This window comes from Delphinapterus leucas, chromosome 11 (genome assembly GCF_059928025.1).
Source record: "Delphinapterus leucas isolate spDelLeu-1000000601 "Yukka" chromosome 11, BTC_Dleu_Yukka2, whole genome shotgun sequence".
NCBI classification, from domain to species: Eukaryota; Metazoa; Chordata; class Mammalia; order Artiodactyla; family Monodontidae; genus Delphinapterus; species Delphinapterus leucas.
In genome coordinates this window covers 2,191,237-2,207,271 of record NC_143139.1, presented here as the reverse complement: position 1 = coordinate 2,207,271, position 16,035 = coordinate 2,191,237, and the positions used below count along the sequence as shown (strand labels likewise).

General features: G+C 56.1%; 1 protein-coding gene across 1 annotated transcript in view; it reads right to left on the bottom strand.

The window, feature by feature from the left end:
- Positions 1 to 16,035, bottom strand: part of CACNA2D4 (calcium voltage-gated channel auxiliary subunit alpha2delta 4) — a 75,717-nt gene that overhangs the window by 29,541 nt on the left and 30,141 nt on the right. Inside the window, exons 18-23 of the mRNA XM_089920116.1 lie at positions 14,599 to 14,644; positions 14,428 to 14,525; positions 13,040 to 13,133; positions 7,133 to 7,228; positions 5,075 to 5,202; positions 1,770 to 1,850 (exon numbers count right to left, since the gene is read on the bottom strand). Coding sequence (XP_089776242.1) covers positions 1,770 to 1,850; positions 5,075 to 5,202; positions 7,133 to 7,228; positions 13,040 to 13,133; positions 14,428 to 14,525; positions 14,599 to 14,644 — 543 coding nt within the window. The remainder of the gene's footprint in view (positions 1 to 1,769; positions 1,851 to 5,074; positions 5,203 to 7,132; positions 7,229 to 13,039; positions 13,134 to 14,427; positions 14,526 to 14,598; positions 14,645 to 16,035) is intronic.

Below are 16,035 nucleotides of genomic sequence, written 5' to 3'. Positions count from 1 at the left end.
GCACCACCATGACACTCGGCAGTATTTCCCAAGTGGGGCCTGGAGGGCACAGAGACTTGAAAGTGGATCCTGATCAAAACAGTAGATTCCTAGAAATTTTGCATGAACCGTTGAGAAATACCTGCTTAGAGGTTAAGCGACGCCTCCTCATTCATCTGCCTGGCCCTTGGCTGTCCCCCTAGCTGCCCTTCCTCCTTCTCCCCAGCCCAGGGCACAAACATCGAACGTGCAGCCTGTGTGCCACAGAACACGCGAGGAAAGGAACTGCCAGCACCACACACACAGGCTAGCTGGTCCAGGGTCAGGGAGGCTGAGCCACAGGCTAGGAAGAGGAAATTACAGAAGGAGGCTGCAAAAAGAATTGAAGCATAAAGGTCTCCAGTGCCTCATCCCTGTCCTACCCCATCCGCGCCCCCCGAGCTTCAGGGCGACTGTCTACAGTGAGTTAAGCCAGAGGCACCCGGACACGGTTTCCATGGCAACCCCTCCTGGCTCTGATGCAGCGCCGAGTTAAAAATGATGTCAAATAATTGGAGAGTGCAGGGGAGCGCAGCCAGCAGGCTGACCCCGCGTGCCTTCTATTTGCTGGGCTTTCGGGTGTGCGGGAGCTGAGAAGCCCACGTCATGGAGGGAGCAGGGGCTACGGGATAGTCTTTAGGGTCTGGGATTAGCAGGCCAGGCGAAGGACAGAAAGGCGGCTGGGAAGGCGCGGGTCCCTCCAAAGTGCCCAGCGGCACAGCCTCAGGACCCCTGTGACACACGTGTTTCCAAACGAGGCTCCGAGCGACCAGAACAAGCCCTTCCCTCCCTCCCTCCTCCATCCCAGCGTGGACGGCCGTGCCCTTGCTGGGGCGGGCGGACAAAGGGGCAGCCTGCCTGCTGGGCCGCTCCTCCCTGCCCTTTGCCCTGCACTCAGCCTGGGGGAGAAGACACGAGGGGCCTGCTCGCCTGCCCCTGGCAGCTGTGGGGTCCCCCACAATGCAGGCGCCCGACCCCAGTGCCCAGGATGGCTGAGAGCTGTGAGGACCTCACAGCCTCTCAGAACACGGTGGGGTCTGAGACATGGAGACCGAGGGCAGGATCCTCAGGGCTCTCAGACGAGTGGGCAGGGGTGCCAAGGCCCTTCTTAGGCTCCAAAAAGCTACAAAGCCGGGGCAGCTCGTGAGGCTGCCCGGGTACTCTCATGGCTTCTGTGGCCAATTGCAACAAAGGGTCGTGATCCTGGGCCTTCAAGAGAGGCAATCTGAGCTTAAATTCTAGCTTCATTGACTATTAGCTGTGGGACTTTGGGCAAATAACATTTCTGGGCCTCAGTTTCCTCATCTGTATAATGGAGCCAAACCAGGTCACCCCCCCCCCCCGGGCTGGATGAGAACATGCACGGGAGCACAGGACTCACGTACGGGCTCGGACTTTAGGGTCTGAGTCACAAACCCACTCCTCCCCTGAGTGGGCAGTGGAGGCGGAAGCGACACAAAGAGGGTGGGAAGGAGGTCTGGGCAGTCTCTGTCCTGTGTGACCTTGAGCAGATTTCTCAACCTCTCTGGGCTTCAGTTTACTGCATGAATTCTGTTAGATCTAAGGCCTCACAGCTGTATAAACAAAATGGCTCAGGAAGACTCCGCCTCCCCTCAGCCCCACATTTCATCTGGGAAAACATACAGACCGTGGCCTCACAAACCACGCGCGGGGCCGCCTCCGTCACTTGTGCCTCGTTCTCGACTCGGACTCACAACTGCCCAGCCTCAAAGCCCAGGGGCAGCTCCTACCTGCAGCGATGGCTGTCCTGTTGTCCATGGTCACGGCTACAGCTGTGCTCACGGTCACCACCATCGGCTTGTCTGTATTTTCTGGGGGGAAAATTGTCCAGTCACTTTCTCTGCACCTGAGGAGGAGCCGGGGTGGCGGCGCGGGCTGGGAAGCCCAGTAAACAGCAGGCTAGGACGTTCCCTGAGCGAGCGAGGGGCTGCCCGGGAGGCTGCCTGCTACCACCACCTCGGGTCTTTGCGGAGCGCCTCGTACTTGCCTCCTATGTGCCGGGTGCCGCCCACCTCTCCATGCAGCTCCGAAGCTGCCAGGTCAGTGTGTGGTGGCCCCTGCCCGCCTGGACAGCACCGCACCGTCAGGTCCCTGATGCTGCAGGTCTGCTCTGTCTCAGGGCCGCAAAGCTGTCTGCATGCAGCTGCCCCACTGGAGCTCGGGGACCCCGCGGGGACCCACCCAGGAGACTCGCGTGGCATCAAGGGGCCCTTGCGAGCAGGGGACGGGCTGCGCTCCCGGACGCAGTGCTGGCTGACCCTGCGCTGTCCTTCATCAGTTACATGAGTCAAGGTGACAACGACAGCCCCTTCGGGAAGCCAGACACCAGGGCTGCGATGGGCACAGAGGCTGGCTGGCATCTGACACGTACGAGGTGCCCCGTGAATCCTGGTGGCCTGCGTGCCACTGCCCGGCGGGTCGCTGCACGTCCGGGACACAGCCAGGCTCCGGGACCTGCCTGAGGTACCTCCCCACCTGTCAGGAGAGCCAGGCCTCCAGGCGCAGAATTCAGGTGGCGGCTTCAGCTCTGCATCACAGAGCTTTCTGGCTCTGCGAGGCGCGGACGAGGGCATGCCCGCGGCTTTTGGATCCTACAGCCCTGGAAAAGGCGCTCTTGCCTACGGATCAAGTGCGTCACTAAAAACCCCGAGAAAGGGGCGCAGTTCTGCCACGTGCTCGCTTGTTAGAATGTCTTTACATCAAACGTTGCTTGAAACCAACAGGTCGTGAGACTCTTGACAGTGTCAGTCGTAGCGAAACTTAAATCCGCCACTGGTTTCTCCTATCTGCCGTTTTGTCAGGATTACCCATCCCACCTCGCCGGAACCAAGTATCTCACAGAAAACAGAAATTACTCTGATTCTAGGAACTGACACGATGTAAGGTCGTCCTTGGCTCTAGGAATTGGCCATGACGAGGACACAAGGGACCAGAACAGCCGCAGAAGCTGGCTTCCCCGCCTTGCTTCTAGAAATGTCTGGACGATCCTGATGGGGTGACCCCCGCACCGTTCCCGGCCGCAAGCTGCTTTCGGGACAGACCCGTTGTGTGTGCTCCACGGGCTCGGAGGAAACACCCAAGCGAAGGTGTGGGGCGCTAATGACGCGGTCTCTGGGGATATCAGGGATCTCAGGGCCTGGGTCACCAGGCACCCGGGTGAATGAGCCAGCTACCAGGTGGTAGGGGGGCAGGCCCAGGGGCTGGCCCAGGAAGCAGGGCTGTGGATGCAGGGGCACCAGGCCTGAGCTGCTGGGGCTTCGCTGGGACTCTGCTCTGTGCTGGCAGGTTTCTCAGCGCCGACTGCAAAAGGCAGCTCCGTGTGGGCAGAGCTCGCCCACCGGGCCCAGGCGGAGGGCTGCAGTCAGCCTGGGTGGGCGGGGCCCTCCCCTCACCCTGCAGCCGCCCCTCCACCTCCTCAGGGGTACCCCCCATTAAAATTGTCGGTTTCTCCCTTTGGGGGAGGATGGGAGCGTGCAGGGCCCCTTGCCCGGTGGTCCCCAGCCAGCCCTCGTCATCTCGCTCTCTGTTCCCGCCCACCACCCTCCTGCCCCTGTGCCAGAAAGCTCCCCGGCAGCCAGCAGGCTCATCCTGGTGACACTGGGCAGGAGGGAGCCCGTCACCGTGGGGGAGGGCAGGGCCTCACCCCAGAACCCCCGGGACCCCGTGGGGCCCTCCTGTTCCGGGTGGCGCCGAAAGGGGGAGCTGCCTCTGTGGCTCTGGTGCCAGTGTGGGAAGGGGCCCCTCCGCGGGCGCGCCCTGGAGTCCCAGCGCCTTACACACAGTGAAGTGCGGAGAGACCCCCGGTGTGTCCCCCGCTGTGTGGTCCAGGTGAGTCACGGCGCCCTCTGAACCTCAGACTCTCCTTGTGTAAGAAGAGGGCGTGCACACCGCATAAGCGGCGCGTGGAAAAGCGTTCTGTAAAGCACGTCAGTGACATGCCAGGCGGAGGATGCCGAGGAAGGGCATCTAGAGGGCAGGTGCTGCCGGCAGCCGCGGGCGGGGCCCCGGGGCCTGGGCCTCCCCAGCTGGCAGCTCAGCTCGGGGAGGTTCCCGTCGGGCGGCGTGAGGGTGGTTTTGGTGGCGGCGGTGGCAGGAGGCTATTGGCGGGCGGGCGGCCTGGAGGGAGGACAAGGCTTCATCCCAAGTCGGCTCCTGGCCGCCCTCTTCCTCATGTCTCCACTCCTCAACCCCAACCTTGGCTCGCTCAGCCAGGACGCCGAGGATACTTGTGGGCCCCCTCACCCCAGGGCGCTGAGGTCAGGACCCTCAGACGTGACCCTTGGACCCTCTCTGGGCCGTGGTCACTTCAAGTGCGAATTGAGAGGGTGAGGCTCTGCAGCTCCAAGGTCCTTTCTGTCCTAAACACTGTGCGGCTTTCTTGGCGCTCTGTTAAAGCCACTTACCATTTTCTCTTCGGGTTATTTCCCAGAGTGGGGGCCGGGCTGGGAGTTGGGGGCTCCAGCTCTGAGACCCCTGGCCCTCGGACTAGCAGGCCTGTGCTGGCTGGGTGCCTGAGGCCCAATTAGCCATCATCTCTCGCCCTGCAGCCCTCAGAGGCCTGGCGGCCGGGAGGCGCCCCGTTATTACCAGGAGCTGCCAGGGAGCAGGCCAGGGCTCAGCCACCCTCCTGGGATATAGTCTGTTCCAGACAGTACAGGAGCCCCCCACAGAATAAAGTCTGTTCCTTTCATGGTTTGAGCAGCTCTCAGAAACACTCAGATGTCTGGAAATACAAGACTCTCCAGAGACCAATTGTCCCGATGTCCTCCTATGCGGAATTTGGGCTAGAATCCAGCTCTTCCTGACTTTCGGGTCAAACCCCTTTCCTTTGTTACGGTTGAACTTTTGAACCGCATCGTTGATTGCCGGCCAGGGAATGAAATGATCCACCCAGGGTGCAGGTGGAGGCCAGCGGGGTGAGGGGACGCCGAGGTCTGGACGTTCGGTCCTGTATCTCGTTGCGGTTTCCCGCCCCAAGCGCGGTGGGAGGAGGGATGCCCTGGCCCCCAGCCCTGGAGCTTGGGGTGTAGATTACCTGGTCCCTCTGCCGAGTGGAGGTTGAAGACCATGCTGCCCGGAGGCTGCTCGGCCGCCTGGCGGTACCACAGAGGGAAGTGGTCCAGGGTGAAGATGCTGGCCTCGTCCGCCGGCGTCAGGAACCTCCTGCAACGAGAAGGGTCTGTCACCTCCCCCGGGTCCGGGAGCACGGTCTTCCCTATCTCCTCGTTCCTACGAGGTCATCTTGGCTGGGCCAGGGGAGCGACTCCCCTCTGACTTGGTGGGGTTGCAGAAGAAAAGATTAGCCCCTGAATGGGTATTGCCCCAGAGGATGCTCCCCAGTAATTCCTGCCTTTTCCAGAATCGAATGCTGGTGCATCTGAGGGCACATCGTAGGAAGAGTGGAGGGCGTGTGTGCTGAAAGAGCCCTTCCGCCTCTCTGTACACTCCTTGGCTGCAGGGTTCATTGGTTTGGGGCACAGCCTAACTTCCCTTCGTCAAGCCGATGAGCATGTCTGCAGGAGGGAACTGTAGAGTCATAGAGGGTCATAAATTCCCCCAAACGGTTACTGCAACAGCTACTGCCACAGGCAGTAGAGTCTTCTTTCGGGGGGCAGCTCTACCTTGCTAATTATGGTTTTGCACTGCTGGGCTCAGCCCGCCGACCGAAGGGAGTGTTGGCCCAGAGCAGACTGGGAGGGAAGCAGGGAGAATCTGGTAGGGATTAAAAGAGTGACTGTGGATAACCTGCAGGTGGATAACTGAGGTTTGATTCTGGGCGTGCTTGGCTCAGGGCTCTCAGAAGCCCACCTGCCTGGCTGCACCGTCCTGGGCTGCAATGACGCCAGGGGCCAGGCAAGGGGAGCCCCCTGGAGGTGTGCAGTGCACGCGCGGGTGTTCGTGGGGCTGGTTCGTGACTCAGGAGGGTCTGTCTGTACCGACTTCCCTCCTCCGTTCTTGGAAGCCTTTTGGAGAGGGTGCAGGGGTGTCCGAGACCCTCCCCTCACACTGCCCGGTGTGGTCCCCGGTCCAACCTGGGCCACAGGAAGATGTGGATGTGCGTTTTGTCTACTGGGGGAGGAAGTTTAAGGGGATGAGGGTGGTGAGCTTGGGGAGGAAAGTTCCCAGGTGGCTCGAGGCCTTCGGGCGAGTCTGCAGTTCTCCCACTGGATCTGGTCCACCTGGGTCACCTGTCGTGTCTCTAACCGGCGGAGGAAGGGCTGGCCAGGCAGGATGCTTCCTGGGTTTCCACCTCTCAGGGAGGGAGTGGGGAGGGGGAGGGCCACCTAATGCCTCTTCCTAGAAGCCTCTGCTTCCTGGAAATGGCGGGTCTGTCTTGGAGTCCGTGAGGAAGACCCCCCGATGGCGCCCTCTTGGGGCCGTGGGTGGGCAGGAGGCAAGGACACTGGGGTCAGGTCTGTGCAGGAGACCTCTTGGCTGTCCCCCCCAGGTGGCCGCGGGCCCCCCGCCTTGAGTCTCGTGGTCTGCAGAGTGGCAGGTGGCTTCGCTCCCCTATCCACAGCATGCTCCCCCGGGCACCCCCTTTGCTGCAGTGCCGGGTGCAACACCCTGGTGGGCTGGTCCCGGGTGGCTTTGCTGGGAGCGGGGCTTCTCGGCCTCAGCACCGCCGACGTTTTGGGCCCGGCAACCGCTGGGGGCCGTCCAGTGCGCTGCGGGCTGTGCCGCGGCATCCCTGGCCTCTACCCACTGGATGCCAGTAGCAACCCCCTGCCCTCCCCCAGTTGTGACGTCCAGAACTGTCTCCAGGGTAGGGGGCAGAATCACCCCCATCTGAGAATTTCGGGCTTGGGGGAGGGGAAAGTTGTCGACAAAGGATGGGCATGGCCGGAAGATTCAGCCCATTGCTCAGAGATCTGTCCCGGCGGGAAGACCGCATCTGGTTCCCCTCTTGGGAGTGAATGGGGATGAGCCCAGGATGGGACCAAGCCTGGCTGGAAGGGGTGCTTCTCCGGCTGTCCCAGTCTGTAAACCCGAACTCTTCCTCCCCCCGTACTCTTGGAGTCCGGCACAGGTCTGCCCGCAAACCACAGGGGCACCCCAGGGACCCCGCTCCCTGGCCTCCGACAGGACTCACTTGTCAGAGACCTTTTCGGAGCCCACGAACAGGCTGCTTCTGAGGAGGCCGGCCCGGGTGCCCAGGAAGGCCATGTCCACCACATGCTCGGACTCACTGCGGGCAGACAGAGCAGAAGGCATCACCATGTGCCCGGGGAGGAGGGATGGGGGTACTGGGAGGACCTGCAGGCCTCTCCCGGCGCCGGGCCTTCTGACTGGGGTGGGTGGGGGAGGTGGGTTGGTCTCTCGAGGGGATGCTGCTGGCCGTCTGCTGTGAGCATCCCTGGGCTGCACCTGCCCTCGTTCGTGGGTCCCCTGGGCCTCTGCCCCTCTGCGTGCATGCAGCTTTGTGGGGAGTTAGCTCTGGAAGACAGAAGGAACCCAGGAAGAGAGATTTTGTCCTGGGACCTAAGGAAATTAACTCCTTGTGACCAGCACACACTTAGTACCTCGCCATGTGAAGCCCTTTTCAAATGTTTGCCTTATTCCTGAGATGGGGATGGAGAAGACTGTCCACATCCACAAAGAGGGGTCTGGGCAGAGCTCACGCCTTTGCCAACAAGACTTGGGAGAGCCTGCGGGCTGGAGGGCGCTGTTCCTTCTCTCACGGTCCCGGAGAGGCCCTGTGGGGACCATGCCCCACCTGGGAGAGTCACCTTTTTTGAAATGTCAACCTTACTGACGTATAACGGACATAAAACTGTAAGATAGATGAAGTGTACATTATGGTGATTTGATATAGGTACACACTGTGAGAGGATTCCCTCCATTGTGGGTGCGCGTGTGTGTGCACGGCGCGTGCACGTGAACATTTAAGTTCTATTCCCTTAACTAATCTCAGTTACACAATCCAGTGTTCCAGCTAGAATCACCACCCTCAGGCCTTATTCATTTTACAGCTGGAAGTCCGTGCCCTTCACCAGCCTCTCCCCATGCATGTATCCCACCGCCAGCCCCCGGCAACCGTTTTTGTACTCCATGTTTCTATGAGTTACACTTTTTTTTTAGATCTCACATATAAGTGATACAGTGCAGTATTCATCTTTTTCTGTCTGACTTATTTCACTTAACACAATGCCCTCTAGGTTCATCCATGTTGTTGCAAATGGCAGGAATTTCCTCTTTTTAAAGGCTGAGTAATATTCCATTGAATATACACACCACACCTTCTTTATCCGTTCATCCATCAGCGGACACTTGGGTTGTTTCCGTGTCTTGGCTACTGTGAACAAGGCTGCAGTGAACAGGAGGGTGCAGACACCTCTTCAATAGTCTGCTTCTGTTTTCTTTGGATAAACACCCAGAAGTGGGATTGCTGGGTCCTGTGGTAGTTCTATTTTTAATTTCTTGAGGAACCTCCATACTGTTTTCCATAGTGTCAAAATCAGTTTACGTTCCCACCAACAGTGCACAAGTGTTCCCCTTTCTCCACATCCTTGCCAACACTTGTCATTGCTTGTCTTTTTGATAACAGTCATTCCAACAGGTATAAGGTGACATCTCACTGTTTGTTTTTTTTTAAATTTATTTTTGGCTGTGTTGGGTCTTCGTTGCTGTGCATGGGGTTTCTCTAGCTGTGGCAAACAGGGGCTACTCTTTGTTGCAGTGCACGGGCTTCTCTTGCTGCGGAGCACGGGCTCTAGGCACGCGGGCTTCAGTAGTTGTGGCTTGCGGTCTCAGTAGTTGTGGCTTGCGGGCTCTAGAGCGCAGGCTCAGTAGTTGTGGTGCACAGGCTTAGCTGCTCCACGGCATGTGGGATCTTCCCAGACCAGGGCTCAAACATGTGTCCCCTGCATTGGCAGGCGGATTCTTAACCACTGTGCCACCAGGGAAGCCCCCTTGGTTTCTTCTTTATTCTATTTATACTTGACTAAAGAAAAACTTCTCCTCAACATCTGTTTATCCTGAGGCATAATTTGTAAGAAGAGGCAGGATAAAGAATTGTGTCTCTGTTTCTTCACCAGTTGGTACAAGTATGAATTGGTTTCCTAACATCTTCCAAAGGTGACCAAGAAGATTTTTCCTTCAGTATTACTTTGAGCGCAGGATTTTAGCACGTTTACTGTGCTCTTACCCACTGCTGTTGTTACCGGTGATGCTGGTCTGACTGCCTCTCGTCTGGCCGGCGAGAGCCCCTTCAGTGCGGCTCTGACGTCCTGTTGGCAAAACCTCCTTAGTCTTTGATGACTTGCCCCTGGGATGACAAGGTGCCCCCAGCTCATTCTGTCCACCCCTTGCCCCTGACCTGGAATCAGACACTTCTCCAGGGATCACTGACTCATTTTAGTGAGAACTTCTTAAAGTAGATATTGGAAGTCCACAAGCTGGGTCTGGGGTGCTCACTGAGGTTGGTCCTTTCAGTGGACGAGGATCCCTTCTTTGTTTCTTTCAGGGAAAATACATGAGTTCATTGATATTTCCAATTCGTATTTAGGGTCCCATCTAAACTTCTCTGATTTAAAAAATTTGCACCTCTTTTCTCGTTTGTTGAAAATCTTGTTCCTAATGACATTAACAATACTATGTGCTCTGTCTATCCATGTAGTTTGAGAAGAACAGTGCCAATAAAGATTTTGTTTAGTGTTTACAGCTCTGTTTCCAAGTCCCTTGAAAGAAGCCCCTGACGTGTGGTCATCACACGAGCCTGCTACACAGCCAGGTTCACTTGTTTCATTTGCTTTCAGATTTTTAGAGCTTATTTCTTAAAATTTAATTTTGTTTTATAATGATATAAAGCATTTACATGGTTCCAAAGTCAAACGCAAAATAAGGCATATTCAGAAGTCTGTTTCTGTCTCCATCCCTCTGTTCCTTCACTCTTCCTACAAGTAACCTTTTTTGTTTACTTGTTTCTTTTTCCATTAAAATGTGTAGATATATATGCACATACATATATATGTTTATATGCGTGTAAGTAACAATGAAGATATATTTGCATTTTCTCTTTTAGATAAACAGCAGGGTATTATTATACACAATTTTCTCCATTGGTGAGACCTTCCATGACAATATACATAGTTCTCAATTTTCAAGGCTACATAGTATTCCATTAGGTGGATCCACCAGGGTTTATTTAACTAGGCTCCTACTAATGGACATTTAGGTTATTTCCAATCTTTTACTGTTACGAACGGTGCTGTAACAAATAGCTCACGTGTATGTCTTTGGGATTCATTCCCAGGAGCACGATCGTTGGTCAGGGTGTAAATGCATATGTCACTTTGGTAGATACTGTCAGATTCCCCTCCACAGGCTTTGAAACATTTTGCATTCCCACCAACAGCGCACAAGAGTGTCTGATTCCCCACGGTCTCGTAACAATGCCCGTCAGCAAACGTAAATGTTTGTCAGTCTAAATGACAAGTACAACCTCAGTCCACCTTCAATTTGCAATCCTTTTATTATGAGCTGGATTGAGCACTTTTTCATACAACTGAGGACTAGCTGCATGAAGTCTCTGAACTGCCTCTTGGTCATTTTCCCCGTAAGTGGTTTGTCGTTCACTTCTCTATTGTTGAAGTTATCTATCACAAATATGTAATATAGGGACAGTCACTCTTTCTTTGTTTTTTTAAGTTGCCAACAGTTTTCCAGTTTGTCATTTCTCTTTTCACCTTGCTCATGTTTTTTTTTTTTTTTTTTTTTTTGCCAAATAAACATTTTATGTTGTTAAATTTATCAGTCATTCCCTTATTGCTTCTGAATTCTGAGCCATTGCTGGGAAAGATTTCCCCACTCCTAGATTGTACAGCAACTGGCTCATGGTTTCTTCTAGCGCTTATACGGTTTCATTTTCTACATTTAAATCTCTGAGTCATTTGGACTTTATCCAGGTCTACGGTGTGAGGAAAGAATACAGCGTTATCGCTCTGCAGATGGCGCTCAAACCGGTTAGTATTACACAGTCCATCTTTCCCTCCCTGGTCTGACACGACGCCCTTGTCATACACTAAATTTCCACGTGCATTTAGATGAATTTGTGGATTTTCTTTTCCATTCCCTTGGTCTGCCTGTCTGTTCCTGTGTCAAAACCACACTTTATAAGTTGCAGAGGTTCTGTAGCGTTTTACTATTTTGTGGGATCAGCCTTCCTTTGTTGCCTTTTTTTTTCAGCGTTTTCCTGGCAATTCTTGCCTGTTCTTCCGAATTAACTTCATACCACCTATGTTTTCTTCTAGCAGTTTTATGATTTCAGGTCTTACATTAAAGTCTTTAATCCATTTAGGCTGATTTTTGTGTATGGTGTGAGACAGTGGTCTAGCTTCTTTTCTTTCTTTCTTTCTTTTTTTTTTTTTTTTTGCATATGGCTGTCCAGTTTTCCTGACACCATTTGTTAAAGAGACTATCCTTTCTCCAGTGTATATTCTTGGCTCCTTTGTCAAACAGTACTTGTCTGCATATGTGTGGGTTTATTTCTCCGCTCTCAGTTCTGTTCCATTGATCTATGTCTCTGTTTTTCTGCCAGTACCATGCTGTTTTGATGACTCCAGGTCATCTCTCCTGAGATATTCTTTCCCTGGTCAGGAATATGTGTTCCTCAATGTTTCCCAACATTAAAAAATCAGCTAATTTCTGAACTTGGAAAGATAAAGATTGTGTCTTCTCTCCAAACCTAGTGAGCCAGCCCCCACTGTAGAAGGCAGGACAGTACAGGGGCCAAGAGTCTGGACCCTGGAAACAGGCTGCCTGGTTTTGACTCCAGCTCGGCCACTTATGAGGCAGGTGACCTTGGGCAAATTACTTATCTCATTCTGCCTCGGCTTCCTCATCTGTAAAGTGGGGATAATGATAGGACCTATATTGTAGGGTTGCTGTGAGGATCAAAAGGCTTAATGTGCACTAAGCACTTGGAACAGTGCCTGGCCCTCTGTATTCTTCATTCTTTAGTTTTATTTAATTTTGAATAGATAATATAGTCACATGGCTCAAATTGGTATCAAAAAGTTATATAGTGGGCTTCCCTGGTGGCGCAGTGGTTGAGAGTCCACCTGCCGATGCAGGGGACACGGGTTCGTGCCCCGGTCCGGGAGGATCCCACATGCCGCGGAGCGGCTGGGCCCGTGAGCCATGGCCGCTGGGCCTGCACGTCCGGAGCCTGTGCTCCCCGACACAAGAGGCCACAGCAGTGAGAGGCCAAGTTATATAGTGAAAAGTGTCCCTCCATCCCTGTTTCAGTTACCCATTCTTCTAACCAGAAGCAACCAGTGAGAACTGTTTCCTATACAGCCTTCCATAGATTTTTTATACATACACACCCCCTATATTATGTTTTTCCCCCTTTGATAGAAATGGTAGCGTACCACCAGGCACAGTTCTGCGTCTTGCTTTTTAAACAGGTGTTTGTTCCTATAAGATTCTGTCGGTGTTTTCATGAGGACAGCGCTAGGAGAGGTCTGACGTCGTCCTGATGTCGAAGTTGACTCTTACTGTTCAGGAACAGGTGTGGCCCCTGCATCCTTTACCTCATTAGTACCTTACACCCTCCTGGCACTCACATGCATGCACACACTCACGTCCATTCATCTCTTCTTTCTACCTTTCTGCTAAACACCAGAGCTCCAGGTGACAAAGAGCAGAGGGGAAGAGGAAACCCACGGGGTTTGGACTCACCTTCCCTGCTGGAAACGAGGCCCCGGTCGGCTTGAACCGCTCTCTCCGGGCCCTTTGGCTAATGGGCTCTCACAGCCAGAGCCCGGCCCCAAGGGAGGGGTTCTGGGAACTGGGCCACGGGGCGTGGGCTGGGTGTTCCCTGGGAGGGGAGGGGGCAGCAGCAGGGGCCTTGAGGAAGCTTTGCCAAGTCCCTGCTGTCCTGGGGCTGTCCCTCCCACACCTTCCCACCCTCCTCTCAGGACAAAGGACACAGCGGGAGGCCCTGCTTCAGCCCAGGGACCCCAGGGGCGGGACCCTCAGCCCCACCCGGACGTACTCGGAGGTGTTGAGGGACAGTGCCGTCCAGTGCGCCTCCATGGGGGCCGTCACCACCGCGTCAAACAGCAGCTCCTGCAATAGTTCCTCGTCGCCTGGGGCAAAATATGGAGACCACCCTCTTACTCCCCCTGTGGTCGGGAGCTCAGCTCAGCCCCATCCAGGGGCCCTGAACTTCAGGCACGAGATGTGCTTCGAGCTGGAGGAGGTCAGCTCAGGGGGCCAGGAGGCCACGTCCTCAGCCTCCACCGTGTGGGCAGAACCAAGGGACTGCCAGGCCTTTCCAGCTCTTGGGCTCCATGAAATCAGGAGGCCCACCCGCCAGCGGCCCTCCCCTCCCCTCCCTCTCGCCACTGGGCTCCATTGTGCCCACACCTCCCCGAGCGCCTAAACCTGCCTTGGAGGACGGCCCTTTCTTTTCCCTCCACCCCTCTAACACGATTATTACGTTCACTGTGGTGAAATCCACACAGCACACACCCGACCGATAGCGTGCAGTCCGGGCATTTACACCTGCACGGAGACGGGCAGCCCTCACCTCCACAGCACAACGTTTTCATGACCCCCGAGGAGATCCACTCGGTGGCTCCTTTCTGTCCTCAGCTGCAGTGACGCCTCCTGACGAGGGGCCCCCCGACCACGGTTAGAAAAGCCCCTCTCCCCCTATGGCACCTACTCACGGCTTTACACCCCCTGCGTCAACACACGTGCCGCTTCCCGGTTACCTGTCTCCTCCCCTAGAGCACAGGCCCCGTGAGCACAAGGGCCTGGCCTGTGGGTCATTGGCAGCTTCACTGCCCCTCTGCCCCCACAGTCCCGGTACAGACTTGTGGGTGGAATGAATGAATGAATGAGGCCTTGTCAGGCGGGCACGGGAAGCGGGGTCTTCTCCTCAGTGGGACGCTGATGGGACAGGATGACCCGTGCCTCCTTCCAAAGAGGAAGAAAAGGGACCATGTGGAGGGTGGCCCTGTGACTCCCCAGCTGCATTAGTGCAGGGACGTGGGGTCACCTGGGAACCCGGCTTAGGAAACACTCAACAGACACAGCGTCCAGGAGACGAGGACTTGAGGGGGCAGACATCAGCTACTGGCTGGGGGTGGGGACGGACCTGATGGGCAGGCCAGCATCCTTCACTGTGGGAGCCTTAACAGTGCCTGGGTGACAGACGCTTAAAGAGACCCCGCTCCCTGCCGTGGGGACACACCTGTGCCCCTGCAGGTCCCAGAGCTCTCAGTCACCGGCGTGGCCCCAGTGAGGCTGGCTCTGTCCTCTCCTCTGGGGACTCCCTGTTCTCCCTAAGCCATCGTGAGGTCGGCAAATGGGGCCCCTCTTCCCAGCCCACTGTCCCCACGGAGTCCTGAGCTTCGGGGCCGGAGAGTCACTCACACTCCAGGGCTGGGTCCCGCCTGGTCAGGAAGCGGACCACGGCCTCCAGCTGGCTGAGCCTGCGGTGCTCGGGGTCGATGTCCGTGACGCAGTAGATCCTGGAACCCACGGAGCCCGTTACCCGAGCCCACACCCTGCCCTGTTTCCCCTGCCCCAAACCCCCGTCCTCACCAGTCGCTGGCCAGGCTCAGGTCCGGGTGAAGCAGGTCGTGCAGGCCTGAAAGCAAAGTCCACGCTCACCCACTGCCCAGAGTTTGTGTACCGAGTGCTCTAGAAATAGCATCGGGGAAGGGCTGGGCCGTGTCCTGCCTTGTTCTCGGGCAGAGCAGAATCTCAACCCACAGGACGGCTGGGCCAGCACAGGTCCCGCTGTTGTCACTGTCACGTTGCTTCCGAAACGCTTTCCCTCCCACTGCCTCCTGGACCCGCCCGATGGGATCGCCCTCAAGGAGACATCGGCTTCCCTGGCTTCACTGTACCGAACCGAGCCGCGGGGCCCTGCGTGTCTGTGGCTGCGTGCTCAGCACGTGTTTGTTGACCGACTGAACGGACGAATGCCCTCCTGTGCGCCCACTGGTGCTGAAAGATGAGCTGGTGCTCAATTAAGATCTGTTAATTGAAGGAAAGGATGATGGACATGCCGAGGGCCTCTGTGGAGTCACTGAACATGGTGCTGGACAAACAGACACAGGCGGACAGCTCAGGGGCGATGGCCTTCCCCACCGGAAGCCCCTGGACGCCTGGTGGGTCTCACCACAGAGAGGGTAAGGGATGTACCCTCTGTCCTGCAGTGGTGACATCTGGGCACGTCTGGGAAGAGGAAGAGAAGAAGAGGAAGGAAGAAGGAGGCCCAGGGAGTTTGGTTGCTGGGGGGACAGTGGGAGACAGGGAAGGTCAGTGTCCTGGCGTCATGGACAGAAGCTGTGACAGGAACCCTGGGGGAGGCTCCTCCTGGGACAGCTCCCGGCAAAGTGACCGCAGATGTGTCTGGGTGGGCTGGGGTCAGAGGGTGGGGCAGCACAGCCCAGGGCAGACCCTGAAGCTTCGGGCGAGGAGAGATGAAAAGGGGCCGCAGGTCACGGAAGGTCTTTAGCAGCGGCACTGTCCAGTGTGGATTTATAGGAAGATCCCTCTGGAGAAGGTCAGAGCAAGGAAGACCTGCGGGTGTGGTTTCCAGGAGAGAGTGGGGGTGAGCAGGATGGAGGGGAAAGACGGGGGGATGACATGATCCAAGGGTCGGAAATGGAAGAACAGACAGAACGTGAGGTTCAAGGGCTGTGGCCACGTCGTCCAAGGACCTCCTGACATGTCAAGGGCTCACGTGGGTTTTGTTCTCCCAGGGCGCCCAGGCAGCTGCAAGTCCAGGGCGGGTGGGGGTGGAGGGTCTCTCTCCCATCCTCTTGCAACGCGCCTCCTCCCATCCCCATTCACATCCCACAGGCTCCTGTAATGGGTGGAATTGTGTCCCCCAAAGATGTGTGATGTGTCAACCCCAGTCTCTGTGGACGTGACCTTATCTGGAAATAGGATCATGGCAGATGTAACCAAGTTAAGATGAGGTTGCTGGGCTTCCCTGGTGGCGCAGTGGTTGGGAGTCCACCTGCCGAT